Source organism: Quercus robur, chromosome 12, assembly GCF_932294415.1.
Source record: "Quercus robur chromosome 12, dhQueRobu3.1, whole genome shotgun sequence".
Taxonomy (NCBI): domain Eukaryota; kingdom Viridiplantae; phylum Streptophyta; class Magnoliopsida; order Fagales; family Fagaceae; genus Quercus; species Quercus robur.
Window position 1 is genome coordinate 35,815,368 of NC_065545.1, and position 21,661 is coordinate 35,837,028.

The 21,661-nt window shown below is 34.8% G+C and overlaps 1 protein-coding gene and 1 long non-coding RNA gene across 3 annotated transcripts in view; one reads left to right on the plus strand and one right to left on the minus strand.

Annotated features, from left to right (window-relative positions):
- Nucleotides 1-158: 158 nt before the first annotated feature.
- On the plus strand, nucleotides 159-1,841 carry LOC126710212 (uncharacterized). Of its 2 annotated transcripts, none has more exons than XR_007649601.1 (4): nucleotides 159-354; nucleotides 420-728; nucleotides 1,367-1,553; nucleotides 1,629-1,841. It is a non-coding gene; the product is annotated as an uncharacterized LOC126710212 (long non-coding RNA). The 2 variants fall into 2 exon arrangements; XR_007649600.1 differs by having other exon boundaries at nucleotides 1,382-1,553.
- An 819-nt stretch (nucleotides 1,842-2,660) lies between these two features.
- The window catches only part of LOC126710567 (uncharacterized), a 42,648-nt gene continuing 23,647 nt past the window's right edge, over nucleotides 2,661-21,661 (minus strand). Inside the window, exons 19-35 of the mRNA XM_050411096.1 lie at nucleotides 19,301-19,462; nucleotides 19,068-19,215; nucleotides 18,875-18,975; nucleotides 18,150-18,311; nucleotides 15,078-15,125; nucleotides 14,597-14,704; nucleotides 13,195-13,269; nucleotides 11,943-11,993; nucleotides 10,781-10,924; nucleotides 10,553-10,683; nucleotides 7,827-7,914; nucleotides 6,251-6,310; nucleotides 5,944-6,184; nucleotides 4,770-4,921; nucleotides 4,288-4,358; nucleotides 3,512-3,668; nucleotides 2,661-3,154 (exon numbers count right to left, since the gene is read on the minus strand). Coding sequence (XP_050267053.1) covers nucleotides 2,990-3,154; nucleotides 3,512-3,668; nucleotides 4,288-4,358; nucleotides 4,770-4,921; nucleotides 5,944-6,184; nucleotides 6,251-6,310; nucleotides 7,827-7,914; nucleotides 10,553-10,683; nucleotides 10,781-10,924; nucleotides 11,943-11,993; nucleotides 13,195-13,269; nucleotides 14,597-14,704; nucleotides 15,078-15,125; nucleotides 18,150-18,311; nucleotides 18,875-18,975; nucleotides 19,068-19,215; nucleotides 19,301-19,462 — 2,064 coding nt within the window. The 3' untranslated portion in view covers nucleotides 2,661-2,989. The remainder of the gene's footprint in view (nucleotides 3,155-3,511; nucleotides 3,669-4,287; nucleotides 4,359-4,769; nucleotides 4,922-5,943; nucleotides 6,185-6,250; nucleotides 6,311-7,826; nucleotides 7,915-10,552; nucleotides 10,684-10,780; nucleotides 10,925-11,942; nucleotides 11,994-13,194; nucleotides 13,270-14,596; nucleotides 14,705-15,077; nucleotides 15,126-18,149; nucleotides 18,312-18,874; nucleotides 18,976-19,067; nucleotides 19,216-19,300; nucleotides 19,463-21,661) is intronic.

A 21,661-nucleotide genomic window follows, 5' to 3' on the forward strand; every position in this document is an offset into this window, starting at 1 on the left:
GACCAGTGGCATCAGCCTCCAAAAAACCAAGTCCACAGGCGGACTAAAAAATACAGCAAAGTCACTATCAAGCAAAGAGCCTATTCTAGCCAAGCAGTCAGCACGCTTGTTAGCCTCCCTATAGATATGTCTAAACCTCTTCTGGGGAATACGGGTAGCCAAGCACCTGCAATCCTGCCTGCATTATAATACATGCAACTATACATCCACACACGCATATATATACCTTTTTTATTTTTTTTAAACATCCATATATGCATACATTATATACAAACACACTCAAAACATATATATAATATACTTGTTCAATCCATTAAGCCCTCTCTCACCCTCTCCAACATTCCAACAAAAATGGTAAATCATCTCTCTCTGTCTCTCTCTCTCTAATAGCATATGTTTGACATGGTATTAAATTTCAGGCAACATGTAGCAAAGAAAAGGCAGTGTTAGTAACAGTGTATGTGGAGCGTCCAAGAAAGAAGAAGGTGCCAACAAATCATCATCATCATCACCATCACCACCATCATCATTATCTTCATCACACCACCAAAAGAGAGGTAACCCAAGTCAACCATGGTGCTCCTGGACCTGGTAAAGGTTATGATAGGAGAGCCCAGCTGCTTCAGTACTCTAAACATCTACGGGAGTCTTCTCGATCAGCAACAATCACACCCTTACCATTAAAGCCAACTTCATCCAGCAACCACAACCAGCAACCTTCAACCCAAGTACAACCTTGTATCTTATATTTATTGTATATACTTAGCCTAGCGTTCTTATCAAAGCTTCTTTTTGTGTGTGTTTTCTTTTGTCAATTTTATTTGTGCACACAACGTACTGTTACAATTTATCAGTTAAACTAATTTAAAGTTTTCAACCCCCACCACAAATCCTAAATCATTTACTATATATTGTGATAGCTAGGACAAGCCTTTTGGCATCATAATTATTGCTTACAATACCTAATCTTTGGTCCAGGCTGCATTTAAATCCTTGATTGCATCATTTACCATTTTCCTTTAATTACAAATATTTGGTTGATGCATCATTACAGAAAGGCAAGGTTTTTATTTTTATTTTTATTTTTATTTTTATTTATTTATAAATCATTTGACACCAAGGGGGAATTTGAATCTTGAACATGTCAATTAGAAATACTAGGAGGTGCCAATTATATTATAAGGCCCTTAGGCCAATTTTGCATGTAGAATTTTGTAATATTTCATACAGAGAAGGAAGAATGTCAACTTAACCATTTTGATACCCTTCAATATCTATTTGTTTCTACTTTCTATAAGCTTTCTTGTTTAGGAAGATGCTAACGTTGGATGTAATTGAGTATTTATTTTCAATTTTGATTTGTTAGATTGTCGCTTTTCAGAGAAAGCGAAAACAAGATAGAGCACCAGCTTGCCTTGGCATTTGGAAAATCCTGCTTCCAAACTTCTTCAGATCTTTGATAAGTTCCAAAGCTAGGAAAGAAAGAAAGAAAGAAGAAGAAACACCGTGGATCAAAAACCAATACGCTTAAAGATGTCATGAAAGATTTAGCGGTGAGATAAGTAGTGAATTTCATGTAGTGTAAATCTCATAATCTTTTGGTCTGACAAATGAATTCTTTCTTTCAGGGGCAAAAGAAGCAGGGATTTATTTCAAAACTGTCTTCAACATTACAAAAGAATAGGTGAAGCATCATTTATATGAATACAAATCTACAGGGTGTATTATGCAACTAATAGAATGGAAGTAAAAAAAAAAAAAAAATGTCAGAATCGAATTTTTCATTATGTTTATAGATTATGTGATCCATAATATACAATAAAACCACTTCTCTTTCTTTTTTTCTTTTTTTTTTTTTTTTTTTTTTTGTCTTATGAATTTTGTTCTATTCCATGCTAAAGAAAGTTAGGTACAAAAATTTCAGTGCCCACAGAAATGCAATAAACTTTTAGAAATCAACGCAGAGAAGGGATTCACTGACCATCGCAATGATACTCTCACATATGCTGATGAAAACAAACAAACATGCGTTCATAGGTATCTGACATTGTGATGGATATTGTAGCAGAAAACCTGAGGACACGGACAAAGTTGTTCTCTATATTATGTTGTTGGAATCTTCTCCAAAACATTATGTTTAAATTGATCCTTTCCGGAGAATTAGATGGTCTTCCTAAACAGGCTTTTTATTTGATGGTTATAAGACCATTTACATGTATCAAATCTTATGATTCATTAAATCATTTAAACAAATCACATGACTTTTAAGTCAGTCATTTGACTAAAAGTATAGTCTTTCCAATTGCCATGTAATGAGTAGAAGAAACTTTAATCCAAACTGGTTTGAAGGAAAATTCTGTCCTTTAAAAAATAAAATTTATCCAATAATTTGGACCATATTATTGATAGTATCATGAAGCAACATCATATCAAAACAAATGTGACACCAATTGGTCATTTGAATTGGTTTCGGCATTATATATTTTGATGAGTAAACAGGAATTTTATTAAACAAAGCCAAAGAATGGAATCTAATTGTTACATTTCCATCATTCTACCATTGTTTGATCCACATATTATTTGTCAAAAAGGCCAACAACGACAATAATAATTTGGACCATGTTATTGATAGTATCATGAAGCAACATCAATACATCATATCAAAACAAATGTGACACCAATTAGTCACCTGAATTGGTTTTGGCATTATATATTTTGATGAGTAAACAGGAATTTTATTAAACAAAGCCAAAGAATGGAATCTAATTGTTAGATCTCCATCATCCTATCATTGTTTAATCCACATATTATTGTCAAAAAGGCCAACAATGACAACAGCGCCATTAAAAAATATTCACAAATGGATCAATATATGAATCAGATACAAAGACAAGGAAGCATGTGGTTTGTAAAATCATATGCTGCTGAGACATTACATCCAGAAAATCCCTAACTATAATTGAAAGACAGCATTGTGTTTAACGAAGATCTATTGGGACCTTTGCTGCCGAGTATACTCCCAGAGAGCAATGGCACCACTGACATGAACATTGAGAGATCTAACAACTCCCAATTGTGGAATCTCAATGCAAGCATCTAAAATATGTATTATATCCACAGGTATACCCTCCTTTTCACGCCCAAGGACAAGGACCTGACAAAATGATGAAATGACCAGAACAATAAATATACAGAGAATTGAATGAAATTTTCAATTTTATAACAAATTAAATGGAAGCACTTCCACCAATGTAAAATTGAAACTGGAAAATTGAAAAGGGGAAGAGAAGAAATTTGCAAAGTTTACTCCCTTGTCCTCTTGACCAACAGAACCCAAGTAAGCCTTTTTTTTTACCCTCTTTTATGAGCACAGATTAGGTGAACCTACTTTTACTACCATTACAATAAGAATGTAAGACGAATAGAGATGTACGTAATGTATTTCATCAAGTTCCACTGACTTTTTCAATATTAAATGAACTGGAAGGTCTGAGTTCGCAGAACAACTTACTGTCTTTGTGGGAAAGACATACTGGTCAAGAGGTATACTATTTGCAGTTTGCTCTAACCCCAATATAGAGAAGCCTTCTCGTTTCTTTTTCTCCAAGAAAACTTTCACACTATTCACAGGGACTTCTATGATAGGAACCCACTTCTCTGCTGTCACACTAGAAAACAAAACAATGGGCTTAAATGACTGGCCGAAAAATTGTAAGAATATTTACTTCAAAAGCTATGAATATGAAATAATATATAGAAACCTTGATGTGAGAGGGGAGAACACACCAAATGTGTGGATTTTGTATGGGTTTTTGAACAATATAGCAGATTAGAATAAGACTATATCTAGCGAGTTAGCTTGTACCTGAGACTACTGAGAGGTGATGCAAGTATCTGATTTATAACTTAAATATTCAACAGAAGAGGTATCTATCCCTAAAAAAAACATAAATATTCAACAGAACAGACCAAATCACATGAATCTTCAATCTTAGGTGATTCTCCCACATCTGAAACTGCTATCCTGCTGCTTTATTATACCTTATTAAGTTTAAATCACTTCATTATGATAAACCCCATGCTAGTTGACACGAATTCAAATTCCAAAGGTACTCAACCCTTAAATTTCAAATAAGTTTTATAGGAAAGAAATGAGAAAGATTCTCTATGAGAGAGTTGCCATTTATCAAACATGATGTAGAGATTATATTCCAGATCCAACTAAGATCCAATGTAGGTATAGAATATAAAGAGCTTCAAATGTAGGGTATTGGACTATCATCAAACCTGATGAGTTGGAACTGTTTATCACTTAATATATTTGCATCTGCAATGGCCAATCCTGATGCCTTAAATACCTGCAAGGAACAACAATTGGCATAAAAAAGAAGAGTGAGATAATAATACTGCCAAAACATGAAATGGCAGAAGTATAAGTTGATAAACTACCAACTGTCCCAAAAGCTTAAGCTATTAGGAAATAGCGAATTTAATCGTTTAACCAATATTCTAACAATCCCCCTCACATGTGGGCCCAAACTCCCCCTTAATAAGTGGGGCCCAGGATATGGGTTTTTGACATTGAAAAAGGAAGGGAGAATGAACGCAAGGTTCGAACTCATGATCACCTGTTTTAATTATATATTAAATTACCGATTATCCCAAAAGCTTAAACTATTAGGAAATATTCTAAAACAACTCAAGAGAGGAGAAAAAGGGGGTGCTGGGGGTAGAGAAAAAAACCTAGTATTATGAGCACCATAACATACCTCACATGTTCGTGCCAATCCAGCAAGGTTAGGTATACGATCAAGTAGTGATGCTACTAGGATAAAAGTTTGCTGACTAGCTTTTACTCTTTCCATAGCCAGACTTCTAGACTGCAAAAGCTGATCTAGAAGCTGATCATCCTTTTCCATTTCTGCTTCACATAGTGCAGTTGTGAAATTCGTTAGAAGAGAAAGATAACAATTTTCATTAGCAATACAGCTATGCAACACTTAAAACTTCTAGACTGCCAAAAAGATTTGTTGAATTTCTTGTTGAGGACATGGTGGAGCATGGCAAGCTCCTCTACCCACAAAAGGGGTTCAAAGAGAGCGCCGGTCCCAGTGAAGACACCTCAAGGGATGGAGGTGGAAATTCATCAAGTCCAGCCAATGACAGAAGTCTAGAGATTTCATTATTGGTTTTGGAATTCCACGTAGGCTAAAAGAATAATAAAGAGGTGCAGTGATCCTATTAAAAGTGATAGTCCTAAAATGATAAGTAGGGAAACATGGTAGTCCCTATAAATAGAGAGTTTGTTAGTGTGAGAGAACCTGTGGGTGTATTGGGGATTTGAGTTAGTTTATGTTTGTGAGGTTAATGAGAGCTTAAGTTATTGATAGTGGATTTTTGTTGGCGTTGCCCGTGGATATAGGCATAGAGTTTATCGAACCATGTTGAATTTTCTGTCAAGTGTTGCTTGTTATTTTATTGTTTTGCATTTTTTTAAAAACAATTTGGTCTCAAAGCTTCCACTAACACAGAACAAACAGTGGATGACAAGGAATGGGAAACAGTATCTCGTGTGGGAGTATATCTAGGCAGGATACTCGTACCCATTTCATGCTGGGTTTCACCAGAATTCTTCATTCTTCTCCACAAAGGGAAGCAAAGAGTTAGCACACCAGAAGATAATGAAGATTAAGCAATAACAAGGCCCACCTTTGATGATTAAGATCTTTATCTAGATCTTATTGAGGAAAATATATTAAGCAGTTTAGTTCAGGACAGCTAGAATGGTATAGTAATATTATCTAATGCAGGGTGATGTCCATAACGAAGTAGGATAGGTGATGTGCTTCTGCTTGAATGAATTGAGTATTAACAAACAATAGAATAGTACAACTATCTGCGTCCTCTTCATCCCTCTAATTAACTACATGAAATTATACATACCGACAAGTTGTTCATAAATTTCTTTGTTGCCGAAGAAGGAACTAACACTGGTTTCATTCTTCTCATGTTTGGAGAGAGTAACCTTCTTTTGAAAATCCAAACAAGTATCTTTAGGCTGCTGGATACGCAAATTTTCTCCTTTGGCATTAGATGATAGATCCATGCGGTGAGGATCTAAGCTCTCATTCTTGATAGTCACCACATCCCTTGCCATTGAACATCTAAGATCTTCCCTGACATCCTGCAACACTGTAAATGAGATACAAACCCCATAAAAGATGGCAGTAAAAAGTGATCAAGCTCTTACATTTAGGAAGGTGAGTACTTGCTCCAAAAGGGATATTGGGACGCATTCGAACTCGAGTTCCTTCAACACAGACCCAAAAGAGAGGAAAAAAAAAAAGAATTTATAGACAAAGTATTAAAAGGGATATTATCAAATGCTGGTCCCACTTAGTAGGGTCCTGGAAATTATTATTTACCAAATGTAGAGAATATCTCAAAAGCCATGAAGCAGCACTAGTAAAAATAATGGATTCCATTTAGTGAATTTATCAAGACAGAATGTAGAGAAAAAAATGCTGACTCACTTGCAATGTTTGATAGATGCCTAATATTGACACATTTCAATCAATTTTTACTGACTGGCTTCAGAAAATTAGGAATTAGGTATCAGAGGACATCATCATACAATCTTGAAAAATTAATATGGAAATGGAAGTGTTTGTACAAATGATGCCATGTTCCTACATGTACCGGGTTAATCAAATGTTTCTTTCTGAACGTTAAACTTATAACTTGAATTTTCTGAAAGAACAATAAATTTGTATGACATGAACTGATTATAGAAAACCCCTGAAAAAAAATTCATATAGTTCAGCAATATGAAAATAAAGTATATACCCAGATTTGTACTTAAAGGATAAAACTGCCCCTCTCAGCAGCAATATGAAAATAAAATTGATTGACACATTTCAATCAATTTTTACTGACTGGCTTCAGAAAATTAGGAATTAGGTATCAGAGGACATCATCATACAATCTTGAAAAATTAACATGGAAATGGAAGTGTTTGTACAAATGATGCCATGTTCCTACATGTACCAGGTTAATCAAATGTTTCTTTCTGAACATTGAACTTATAACTTGAATTTTCTGAAAGAACAATAAATTTGTATGACATGAACTGATTATAGAAAACCCCTGAAAAAAAAAATTCATATAGTTCAGCAATATGAAAATAAAGTATATACCCAGATTTGTACTTCAAGGAAAAAAATAAAACTGCCCCTCTCAGCAGTTTTACAGTTCTAAAAGAAATAATAATGACAAAAAAAAGATCTATTGCTTTTTTGAAGGTAAAATGTCCTTCAAATTTAAAGTACCTTAGATATTTAAATTAATAGAACAGAAAAGTACATTTGTATCATTGGGTACCATGTCCTCATGAAACAAATCATATAAGTGAAAAACATGTCAAAAGTTAAAATCTAGGATGGAAGCCTTCTTTATTGGATTTTTTAAAACATATTTTGGTGCATATATCTTCCTTAGGGGTTCAGATATTTTACCTGATATAGTTTTAAGTTCCAGAACCATCATTACTAATTACAAGGAGGAAAGAATATTCCATTACTGCTTGCATGGTAATTCAAACTCATGCAACTGTGTTCTAAGTTCTCCTATTACTACGACCATAGAGACTATTTGCTATACTTCTTTTTGCTTCATGTTTGCCTATAGTGTTGACAGGGTTTTTTTTTTTTTCTTTAACAGTATTGGCCTACAGGATCATAAAAGGGTTTATAATCTCCCCATACCTCCTATTTATGCTTCTTTTATAAAAGGATAGAATTGCAAACTTAAACAAAGAAATCCCGTACCTCAACCCGATTGATGAAAATTCCTGCTGGAGTGACGGAGATTTTGGGATCATAGGCATCAAGATATCCTTCCATTGATGCTCGTAAGCTGAAATAGGATCAAACAAAGCTACTATGTCAATAGCTTTCTACAAAGCATATGTATAACTAGAGGCATGAAATCAAAAGAGCCTATCAGCTATGCTTTTATTGGCTCAAGTTATGCTTTTCTTCCTACTAGCAATTACAAACATGTTCACACTGTTTGCTAGACGTGCTTACACATCAGTTTTTCTGTCAATTTATCAGATATAGAAGAACAACTAGTTCTCTTCCCATTTTTTTAAGAGTAAACTAAAGAAGCCAATCAGTTTAAACATAACTATAAGTAAGGTGTGCCAATATAACTCTGGTATATATAACCAATAACATCATTAGGTAATTCAACTATATTTTTGGGACAAGCAAATTACCAAAATCTCTCTTATAGGCTGTGACTACCTAGAAATCTATCTGAAGAACCCACCAAAGTCAAAGTCTACATTGAAAAATGCAAAAGAATCATAATTTGAGAACTACAAAAAATGGACAAGGCACTTGGTTTTTGCCATGTATTTAATGCATGACAGTAAAGATGGCCTTGCTCAGAGTTCTTCAAAATATATGAATACCCTGGTGTTTTAAAAATTGCAATCGACATAGGTACACCATGTTTTATAAACTGACATTATATTCTATAGCACTTAAAACAAAAAAGAAAAGTATTTTTCTTTATAAGTAAGTTTTGGCCCCAGGGAGGGGGAAGGGGAGATTGGAACCTGTGACCCCAGTTTCATGAGACATGGTGCCCAGTCGATTGTGCTAACCCTTGGGGTTATGAAAGAGGAAAATATATAATTTTGAAAAACAAGAAGACCTCCCAAAAAGAAAAATGAAGACTTTGGAATTGAGGTTGCATTCATAGCACATACAATTGAACTGCAGTTCTGCTGGATATGTAATGGCTATACTTCTATTTACAAACTTTCAGACATCATTCTCACTGACCCTCAATAGACTGCATCAAATCCACATCACATACCAAAATGAAACTACACAAAACAAGCTAATACATATTGAAATACAAATTTGGGTCATTCTACTAGGCTCCTTTCTCTGTTGTTGATATGGAACCATTTATACTTTTAGAACAATGGTCAGGTGATTAAATTCATAATTTTCAATCAACTTTAACTTTTGGGATTAGTGATATTTTATATCATGTTATCAAAGTAGGTGCCACGTGGTCTTCTATTCAAAACTTGTCTCCACCCAACCACTCTTCTAAAAATTAAAAATTTCCATGTGTTGGGGATCATTATTGAGGGGGAGTTTGGGCCCATATAAAAGTTGGAGCTTAGAATAGTTATTAAGTGAATTTCCTATGAGCTTAAGTTTTCTAGATTATTGGTATGCTATCAAATGAATTTCCATGAATAATATAAAAATTTTGCTCCAGGACTCCTAGTCACTTTATTTGACTGCTCTACTACGTCAGAATGGGAATTAAGTAGTTCTAGAAGCAGCATCTCCATTGAATCAAACGTTTAAAACAATTGTTAGATTCCAAAATATGCATCATCCGGATTTATCGGATTTATCAGATTGTTGCTTATTAAGCAATACTACCATTTGGAAAATCACAGCCAACTTCTAACCACTACCACCAAAAACACCAACCAGGCTCAACAATAATTTTTTTTTTTTTTTTTAATTATCAAGTCTTAACCCCAAGGGAGGACAAAGGGGAGGGATTCAAACTGGTGACATCCGCTTTATGAGATGTGGTCACCCACCCAATTGCATTACCCCTAGTTCTCAACAATAATTTCGTTAATAAATATTTTGAATTAATATTGCTCAACAATTATATATCTATGCACATTTCCCCCAATATAAACCAGAATCATGACCATACCTAAAATTTTAACATAAAAAGTAATAACTCAAATTTCCCATGATGGAAATCTAATTATATAAAATGATAACAGAAACCTCAGGTTGAGTGGGCTTTTTATTAGGCATGAGGTTCTGTCATGTGTCTATCGAAGTTTTTGTTAATAGGATTAAAAAAAAAAAAATCTTATTTAGAAGAGGAGATAGGTCAATATACAACAAACAGACCAAACCACTCCTAAAAGCTTAGGATCTCAAATTCAATAAATCTAAAAATTTAAATTAAAGAACTCGAATGCATTCTGCCCACCCACTGCAGCCATCCAGTCATATAAACTTCTCAACACTGATTGTTTGATGACATGATTAGGACATTCAACACCAACCAAGTTTAGCTAGTCCATTGATGCCAAATTTTCCACATTACACACAAGGGAATAGTTTTCCAAATCTTAGTTCACCTGACAATGATACTTCCTTGCCAAAGGTCCAACATCTGAATCACCATCCTTAGCACAACCCATGAAACCAATGTCATTCAAAGTACAACAAATGAATAAAGTTGTCATGCCAAGGATAGTGATTTAAAAAGACAAAAACACAAAAATTAAGCAGGTGTTGGACTGTTGACAAAAATAGGTAGGTGTTAATTGATCAAATGAAATGCTATCATACAAAAAATGTAGCATGAAAGATTTTTGTTTTGTCATAAGTTACTTAACAAATGCATGCTAACACACAAAGTTCATGGTCTAACAAATTATATTCTTTTCAGAAACATAAGGTCCAAAAACTATCAGTAAATATCATACCGCCTGCAATCAGAGTTATTTGCCAGGTATAATTTCAAATCCTCAAAGCATCTTTTCTCTAAAGGCATTGTTTGAGAGGCTCTAGAACCCGAAGTAGGAAACAGTTTGCAAAGAACTTGGTATACTAGTAACTGCAAGAACAAAAAAGACTCATCATAAATAAGAACTCCACCCCCCACCCTCCTAAAGTTGTATAACAGAAGATTCACCAGCTTCACAAAAACTGACCTGGGTGAAACCACGTAAGCTGTGGTGATGTGATGTCAATAATGGAACTATAGGAGGAAGTAATTCATCCAAATGCCTATATTGAACTGCTTCAGATGCATGGAGGATGACATTAGCCGCTATAAATACATAAGAAGAGAGTGCCTGCATTTGACGTCCAACAAGGATGATAATGTTGAGTACCACAATTAGTGTTGACTACTAAAATTCAAGCAATTAATAACTCTGAGCAATGACAGTACCATTTCAGCCAACAATATATATATGAAGTTAGTCAGGATTAAAATTTGCTCTAAACCACAGAGCAGAAAATCATATTGAATACAGGGAGCCTACTAGGTATCATTCTGAAAACCAGCACTTCTACAGCATCATTTTCTTCAATTATATAATTTTAGAAAAAATGAAGTAACCAGTAATGCATGGAATCAAAGGAAAAACAAAAAGAAGATACTTTATTCATTACGAAGTATCTGGCTAGCTCCAAAATGTTGGGGTGGGGAGAAGATACTTTATAGTTTATTCATTACATAGTATCTGGCTAACTCCAAAATGTTGGGGTTAAGGCTTCATTAAGTTGAGTTTAGGTCATATCTAGAGCCCATCATAGTAATATGATTAATATCACATACATTATCACAGAGTACAGTTTAAGATCATCACTGACATCCTTGAATTAAATCAAGACAATGAAACTGGAAAAATTAAGGAAAGGCATCAAGTGTTCGTACTGCACATAGTCATATGGAAGCACTTCGCTGTTCATGACATCATGATGGCATTGTACTTTTTAAGGAATAAATTCTACACTCTTTCATAGCCAAACAAGAGTAAGAGAAAGACAGATGCCTTGCGGCCCTTGCCAAAGGGCTCATCACTCTTATTGTCATTATACTTGCCATTTTATTATCTTTGTCATAAAAAAAAAAATTTAACAAGTAAAAATTATAAAGAAAAACCCAGGGATGCAACCAAAGCACATAAGAAGTAAACAAGAGAGAATCAACTTTATAAAAAGAAAAAGATAAAAATAAATTACGCTAAAAACTTTATTAATCCAAAAGGTATGAAAGTGCAAAGTAGTAGATTCTGCCATCCAACCATATAAACTGCAAAGGAAATTTTAGTTTATGATCCCATAATGTCCCAACACAATATTTACCTGGGGCCTCATGTCATAATCTCGTAGTATAGGAACTAAATTCTCTCCAACCTGTCAATTAAATAACAATGCAAGAATTAAAGCCTACATCTTATAAAGGCAGTGATGAAACAATAACTAAAGGTGCCAAAACATTGTCCATAAAACCATGTAAGGACAAAAATTAAAAATCTAAGCAGGCGTGAGAGTTACATCCTTAAAATAACTCATTGACACAAACTTTACAAACATGACATTCACAATATTTTGGTAATAACATAAAAAGAATTAAAAATCTTTCTTTTTTTTCTTTCTATCACATAAGATGTGGGATGGATTAAAAACCTGCTTTAACACAAGCCACTTCAATAGCTTCACAGTTTTCTATCAGTGAAGCTAGCTTTAACACAAGCCACAACCTGCTTAACTTAAAATAAATAATGTTCTTTATTTTCTTTTTAAGCCAAAAGCAACATATTCATAAAATGAGTGTCATTGAAATGAAAATGTTAAGATGGATAAGTGGAAATATACGGAAAGGTTGGATTTGGAATGAAATTTTTTTTCTTAAAGATAGAGGTGGCCCCTATTGATTAAAAGATGAGAGAGAGCCATTTTAGATGGTTTGGTCATGTGTAGAGTAGAGTGATTAATGCACCAATGAGGAAGAGTGAGTTGATTCAAGTTGAAGGAATTATAGAGAAAGACCTAAAATACTGTTAGTAGAGTAATAATAAAGGAAATGTCAATTAAGAAGGTGATTGTGAGTATGATTTTGGGTAGGATAGAATGGTGTAAATGAAATAGCCGACCCTAATTAGTTGTTGAGGATCCATAACCGACCCCTAAGTTTTGAGACTAAGGCTTGATTTTGGATGGATAGAATGGTGCAAAAGAAATAGCCAACCCTATAAGTCAACAAAAAACATTAAAGAAAGTACTCTTTCTTAATATTTTTTGTCAAAACTGACCAACGGGGTGGGTGAGAGGTCATGGGTTCTATCCTGCAGGGTGTGAGTCAATTTACCAAGCAAAAATATTTTAAGACAAAACTGAAGAACAAGTTAAGTGCAGACAAAATAAGCAAATAGTTAATATAAATTTGGTTTTTAGTTTTTTGATACATGCACAAAAAAAACTTTGCTAAACTAAAGCTTCAAAAGTTGACAGGCCTTCATAAAAAAAGGTAGCTGATTTCCCTTCCCGTCTTTCACAATACCCATGAAAACGGCTGGGTGTATTTGCTTTATCAATGCAATAGAAAATTCCTTACCAATGGAGGAAACTTCAAGTAAATATTTATTGCAAATGTCTCTAAGTATTGCCGGACAGCAGGTAAATTGTTTCTCTGCAAGAAGAAGCCAAATAACAAAGGAAAATTGTTAAAATTCTTCAACAACAATACTGACGATAGTTGCAGCATAATAGAGTACAGATTCAGCAGCTTCAATCATGCATGAGCATTTTAACTCCCATCAAAGGCAGATATATAACACACATCAAGCTTAACATTATCAATCAGGTTGGCTCTTCTTAAATCCAAGGTAATGATATTCTAGGCAACCACATTATTGATAAAAAAGGAGGGGGAGAGAGAGAGAGAGAGAGATGAATATTTTGCAGTCAAACAACCCTTAATTCCCCAATTCTTAAAATCACATCCTTGCTCACAAAGGTTAAACTGTGTCTAAACCAAAAAATAAATTTTGGAATTGACAAAGATTAGTCACTGCATGTAGTGCAAGCTGTACATCATTCTAGGATTGATAATGACCAGCTGCCATTGGAAAACAATGAAAAAATATTATTTACATTGCTTGCTTTTTAAAAAAAAAAATCTTTTTTTCAAATATATATATATACATAAGATGAGCAGTGTATGAGAAGCATCACATAAATAGTCAAACACCAACTATGAAAATTTATAACCCATTTTCCCATTCCTTGAGGAGAAAATCATGGATATGAGAAGCCTTAGAAAGGATATGATAAAGCTGTTTAAATCGGCAAATGTGCATATGGGGGGGGTGGGGGGGGAGGGAAGCCAAATTGAAAGCATGATTGCTGTTAGAATTATGGTTAAATAATTAAATTCACCATTTCCTAACAACTTAAACTTTTGTCTCCAAGCTAACTCCCATTTAAAATGTTAAAAATCTCAAGTGTTGGACCCCACTTATTAAGGGGGAGTTCAGGTCCACATGTGAAGGAAAGTGTTAGAATTATGGTCAAATGATTAAATTCAACATTTCCTAACAGCTTGAGCTTTTGGGACAATTAGTAATTTAACACTTGGTAAAAAACTGCATAATTATAGGGAATGGCAAATACAAATTAAATCTTCAAGCATTTTGCCTCTATAGCAAGCTAATAGACTCCAACCTAGAAAAGACAGAAAATGAATTACACAAAAGTGGAGCTCATGACATATACATATGGCCACAAGATATTAACTCTTAGCAGATATATGGAAAATACGTCTGAATAGGGCTCCCGTGAAAGTTTTTAGCAAAAATGAAACTTATTTAACAAATCATAAAAACAATACAGAAAATATAACAAAAATAATTGAAACAGTTATTCCAAGAGCAAGACCAAATTCCTGAAACAAATTAAATTTGTACAAAATATTTAATGGAGAGAACTAGAATTGTTCTGAAGCAAAATTTACGCACATAAAGGGATGTGTGCAACCTCTGTGCAACTTGCCCAAGTGAATCTTGACGAGCAAATCGTGATAAGACACATATCATCTGCCAAGCACGTATTTTGCGCCTGTGAATCTGTTAATAGTAGAAGTACAAATGATTATCTCAAAATATAGCAAAGATCAGTATAAGGAAAAATGTACATAAGGAGAACTTATAATTAATGGTATGGGGAACTCATTTCATTACAATTAGGTCACTTTTCCAAACTTTTATCTGAATACAACTCAATTTTAGTAATTTTCAATTTATTAATTGAAGCATCTTCTATCTAAAGCAAAATTGCACTTATATTTTCATATTCTCCTAAAATATTTTGATTTTGTGTTAAAGTAAGCCTCCCTTTATTTTGCATATGACCTTGAAGGATTAAGCAAGTTTTATTATTCAAGCTCTGAATAATCTCAACTCCCCACTTTAAAGGATTAAAAGGAAAAGGATTGCTCACCGCACTGTACTTTTTATACAACTCCTTTAAAAGGTCCTTGTCATTTACCTACATCAATCAATAAATCAACACTATAATACCATTGAAAGAAATGTGCTATTCTGCAAAAGGATACTGGCATGCAGGCAACTTGGCATGAAAAATGAACTAAAAGTAACAATAATAATCCATAGCAAGTTTATCACTCTACGCTTACTTTATTGTATGCTGAACATTGAGCATACAATTGTAATTCAGTCTAAAACAGATATGCTATTAGAGAAAATTAAAAAAAGTATTTCATAAAAGCAGTGACCAACACCGATGAAATTCTCTGATGTAGGGAATTTCAACATGACTACTCCACAAAACACATGCATGCTGACATGGCCGGATAATGTACATGGGCCTGATGAGTTGGCCAACTTTTCCACATGGGATGATGACATGGCTGAATATTCTACATGGAAATGGACCATTTCTTTAAACGGTTGAGCTGCCATCTGGAATATGTCCCTAGTTAGCCAAATTTCTCCTGTGCATCTTTGCTAGGGCAAAATGCTCATTCCTTTTTGAAAGACTTCCCCAGGAATCTCTCGCTTGCATAGCCAACAAGATTGACTAATATTAGATAAAGTGGCCCACGCGGGGGGGGAGAGTGAACCTACCAAATAGGCAGTATGCAAAGGGGTATTAGATAAAGTGGCCCACGCGGGGGGGGGGGGAGAGTGAACCTACCAAATAGGCAGTATGCAAAGGGGAACACCCAAAGAGAAAAGTCCTAGCTCCTGAAGAAAAAGTTCAAGGAACTGTAGCAAATTAAAGAAAAAAATTGTAAGTGGTCACCCAACCATGAAGAGCATGAAAGCGAAGATGCTTCAACTTCAACATTGATATCTCACAACCCTCAAAAGTCCGAGCATTTCTCCCTTATCCAAATGTATCCCATGATACACTGGAGAACAACCTTTAAAATCATACCACTAGGGTTCCTATCACACTGTCCCAGTCAGCAAGCCTAGCCACTGATCTAGGCGTAGCCTGCCTAACCCTGAACAAACAAAACAGAAAACAAAGAGCTCTAGCTATATTGCAGCGAAGACAAATATGATCCATTGTCTCCCCACCATTTTTGCACATGCAACACTAATCATAACAATTCTCCTTTTTCTAAGGTTTTCCATTGTTAAAATCTTCACAATGCAGCTGTCCAATTGAAAAAAGCCACTCTTCATGGAGTTCTAAACTACTAAATGCTCCTCAAAGGAAAGATCCACTCCCAATATCTCTCAAAACCATGTAGCAAGTTTTAACTTCAACTCAAAACTCCTTGAAGCTGCCTAATTCAACTTATGATCACCAACAACATATATACCAAGGATTCTAACTCCAAGTGAGATCAAGTATAAAATTCTAACTGGTACAAGCAATTAAATTCATTTTCAGAGGATAGAAGGGTAGTATACACATGGTTAAGAAGCAACATTAAATAAAATTGATCAATGGTGACACTGAGTAGATAAGTAGCAACATAACGAAAGATGGAAGAAGAAATGAATGCATTCACAATAAGCTAGAAGATCATCAACTGCGGTCACAAACAATGCAACATTAAGAAGTTCAAGATTAAAGACGGAGGAGCTACAAAGACAAAAAAAAAAAAAAACCATGGGGGGGTGGAGGAAGCTAAGTGAGGCAGTGAGAAATGGTGTAGTGCAGATGATATAATGAAGGCAATGGCAAACAAGGATTTCAGTAACTACATTAGGAAATAAGCCTTTTAAGTTTACATAAATCCATAATCATTGAAGATATACTTAGAATGCACAGAAATAGAACCTTACTGCTCAACAATGCATTCTTCAAACTATTTTGGATGCTTAACAAATCATTATTAATGCAGCAGTTTATATATTCTGAATCTATATTGCAAAAGATGAAATATCTATTTTAAATACCTCTTTACATTAATGTATGTAGGTATATGTCTTTGTCATACTTAGACCTTCAACTTAAACCAGTGTAGTAGAGTAGAATTTTTTTCATTTTATTGGTACACTACGCAGACACTCAGTGGGTGTTAAACTTGCTCACTCTCTACCCCTTTTTTATGAGAGCAGGAAGAACTATTAGAGCTAGAGTTCAGATTTAGTTCATCATCGAAAGTTTGAGCATTTCTCTCTAACATAAAACAGGAGAACAATTTTCTAGACCTTACAACTCTCATGATAGCCAAACTTCCAACACAAGTATGAACACCACCATTCTAGGCATCACCAATGCATGCCAAACAAGGATAACGATAGTGACCAAAAGTCTCCCACAATATTGTAGGAGATGAGTTACTGTCACATCACCACCCTTTAATAGGCAGCACGTCAGCACCAGACTACAATAATTTCTCTTCCCTTAGATTCTCAACCATCAAAATTTTACCAAGCAAATGTCCACACAAAAATAAATAAATAAACAATAAAAAGCTTTTGGGACCTTTTAACTCAATATACTCTATTAAGATTCCTCACACCTATAGTCCCTATTATCATGCTTTGTAGAAGGAATGATCCACAAACCTTCTATTCCTTTGTTAGCCATCAACACAATTCATCCCTACCTCCACCTTATGTCAAGTGATGCACCTCCTAAGCTACATGAATTCGCATAAAAGAAGGGAAGAAACACAAAGACACTGAAGTGGAAATGCTAGAAAGATCATCCACTCCTTTGATTACAAGGATCCATCAAAGTGTCAAACATTGACCACCATAAGCATAGACACAAATTTCAAAAATAGTTTTTCTTTGATAAGTAACGAATTTTATTAAAGTAAAAATAAACCCAAGCACACAAGGGGTATAATATGGGTACAAGATAATCAACCTCTCAGGTAACGACAATCAAACATATCTAAAAGAGAAGAACAAGAAAAACATTGCAAAGCTAGAGTCTAATCAAACAAATTTTAAAAATACAATTTAGCTTTGTAAATAATATTTATAAGAGACTGGGAAGAGTGCATGAATTATAGAATTAAAGAACGTTAGACAAAACAAAATATCATTAGCAATTAGAAAATGCAAAATTAGAAGCTACCGCAGAATCAAGAAGCTCCAGCAGAAATAGTTTTCCAGACTCCAAAGCAGAAAGGCAATCTTCAGTTTCATTTGCAGATCCCATCATATCAGCCAAGTCAGCTAGCTTGTGAAACAGAACAGCAACAGACACACGTCCATACAACTCTGTGTTGATAAATGCCTGACAAGAGACGCTACCAAGTCATATTGCAAATTTGAGAAGTTCTTCAAAGAAATCTAAGTTGGATCATTATGTATTTGTAAGTAACCACCAGCATCCATAAACCATTCAACTTGCCTTACTTAAATATTTGTGTTACAAGAAGTTAATTATCTCCACCCAACCAACCCAACCATATAACACACCTTTCAGTTTTGAATTTGAATAACCCACAGCTTATAGTCTTATGACTGTTTCAATGTGATCCATTAGTTAAGACAACAATGGAAGAAAATTTATCATTTTCTTTCTAGATAAAACACTAAGGTCTCCAATAACTCCACATAAGTGGCCCAGTAATTTTTTATTTTTAAGGGTAAGTCTCTGTTTTCTTTTTTTCTTTTTGTTATCCCTATCCAGAAGTCTCTCTTAGGTGAAAACCTAATTTACTGAAAACATTTCCAAGTTGTCCCAAAAGCACCTACAGAGTAATGTCATGATCAATTGTAGTTCACTTCAAATGTAGAATGATGCATAACATGTAATAAAATGTATCAGATAACTTTATATATTGGATAGCTTACTTCAGTCAGCTCAGAGTCAGGGTTTTTTGCCAATAATGATACTTCAGTCCTCGCATCAAAATTGTCTGCTAATTCAGCTTCAAAATCCTCATCAAATGCAACTGTAAAAGAAATTTCACATTTTATGTTACAAAGCAAGGATAACTATAAAACTATGGACATAAGACATGGAAAAGATAAGCATTGAACACACCAGAACCATACAGTGACAGCAATTTCAGCTCTTTCATGTAGTACTTAATAGTCTTGGGATTCAAGAACCAAAGCCCTGTCAAGTGTAATGCTGCAAGGCGAATTGTACGAGGACTTTTTTTACCTTCCTCAAGAACTTTTTCAACAAACTGCAACAAAGAAAAGATAACAGTCGTAAAAATCCTGTAGGTAATTAGCACACCCACAAATGAGAGAGAGAGAGAGACCACACACCCACTTCAGAGGACCAGGTGCATTTTCGGCTACATGCATGTTCTCATCACTAAACACAGAAGAATGCAAAATAGAAGACAGAAGTGCAGCAATAGGTGCAACCCTCCGCTTGTTGCAGCTGACATGCAATATCCAGGAGGCACGAACCAAATGCCACATCATCTGAATCATATTTTATTGAGAATTGTAAAATGATTTATGAACAAGGTCTGCATATAAATGAAGAAAAATAATTTGCAACAAAGATTGAAGTGATAATTATAGATGGACACTGGACACAAGGTGATATTCTATTAATTTTCTTTTGTTGATGAGATGCTACAACTTTATTGGAAGAGAGAAAGACGCCAATGGACCAAGTCTCCAGACACAAGTGATCTAAGCCATGAACAGGGGAAAAGCTGTCAACGAAATAACAGTACACACCATCAATGGGAGCATCCTCTAAAGTCCATAGACGTTAATCCACCTTTGACACCATTAGAAGCAAAACTTTTACAATCAAAGAGAAGCATATGCCATGGGCTTGAGAACCTACTTTTGTCCATCAAATCACTCAAACTGAAAATACCCAAACAAATAAAGGTTGAAATCTTAACCCAAGAAGCTTCATCTACCACCACCAACAACCCTCACAGCAAAATTAAGTCCCCACCATGATAGCTGGACTCAGTTCAACCTAAATAAAGTTTAAAATTTTAAGTTGAGCGGGGCATCCGCATTATTCTACCATATTAATAAATATAGCATGTAGTATAAATTCTATGCAACAACAACAACAAAGCCTTAGTCCCAAATTTTTGGGGTCCACTATAGATCCTCATCAAATTAGTCAAGGTCAGCCACATGTATTCTTTTTCTCCATTCTATTTTATTTGAATTCATACATTTTTTCTTCCTTAATTGACATGTCATTTTTTGCTACTTCTGCTGACGTTATTTTTGGTCTTCCACTACCCTTTTTTTTTCTTTTTTAAAGAACAAAAATTTTATTTAAAAAAAAAAAAAAAAAAAACTACTTCATTTGAAAGATCACAAAGCAGCCAAAAAGTACAAAGGAAATAACAAAAACTATATAAAAGAAAGAAGCGAGTCTATAAACATTGGAAGGGAATCAATAGATGTGAGGCCCCAAGCCCAAGACCAATCAAACAAAGAGCCCATAAACGAGGCAAGAAGCTGATTCCCAAGCTCTCCACATCCTTAAATGTGCAGTTATTAAGCTCCCTCCAATGCACCACATTTAACACAACGATGTCAAATTTCGAATATAAGACAAGTGCTTCCCCAACCAATTCCTCCATCCAAATAGAAGATCTACCACCCTTCTTGACTCTCCCTCATCTTTTCATTAATATATAAGCAGATTTTTTTTTTTTTTTGATAAGTAATAAGTTTTATTGATATTAAAAAAAAAAAACACCCTAGTACGCAGGGAGTGTACAAGGGGTCAACAAATCAAATACAAAAATGGCAAGAAACTGGGAAATCAATGAAAGAAGGGAATGATTGTTTTTGCAAAGCAAACAACCAATCCAATAAAGTTCTAAAAAAAAATAGCTTGAGGTTTGGAATGGATCTCTCAATATCTTCAAAACATCTATTATTTCTCTCCCTCCAAAGACACCACATTAAGCAATGGGGAACAATTGACCATATATAACCATTTCGATGATGACCAAACCTGCCTTGCCAACACCCTAGCAGCCCCAAAACAATATGCAGCATAACCCAAGTTACTCCAAATAAACCCAAAACCATAGACCACAAATCCATAGCAACGGGACAATGAAGGAAGAGATGGTCAACTGATTCACCATTACTCTTGCACATGTAGCACAAATTCAAAATCCACACCTTCCTTTTTTGTAAATTATCAGTCATCAAGCATTTCCCTAAAGCAACAGTCCAAAGAAAGAAAGCCACTTGAGAAGGAATCTTCTGCTTCCAAAAACATCTCCAAAGAAAACCGTAGATAGTAAGGCCCACTAAAATTCTACAGTAATCATTAACCATGAACCCCTTATCTTTACCAGGTATTCAACACATCTTATACTCACCAAACCCCTTATTGAAGAATCATATATGGTTTCCATGAAGCCTAACAAAGCCTCTAATTCCCGAGCATGCACCCCCCTAAAGAAGCTCACATCCCAAAAGAGGACTCCATTGGAGAACTTCATAAGCTCAGCCACGCTAGCATCCTTATTCCTGCAAAATCCGAACAAGTTAGGATAGCTAACAGCAAGAGATGTCTCTCCACACCAACGGTCTTGCCAAAATTTCACCCTAGACCCATCACCAATATCATACAGAATATGGCGTGAAAAAGAAGGCCTTCCTTGACTAATACTTTTCCAT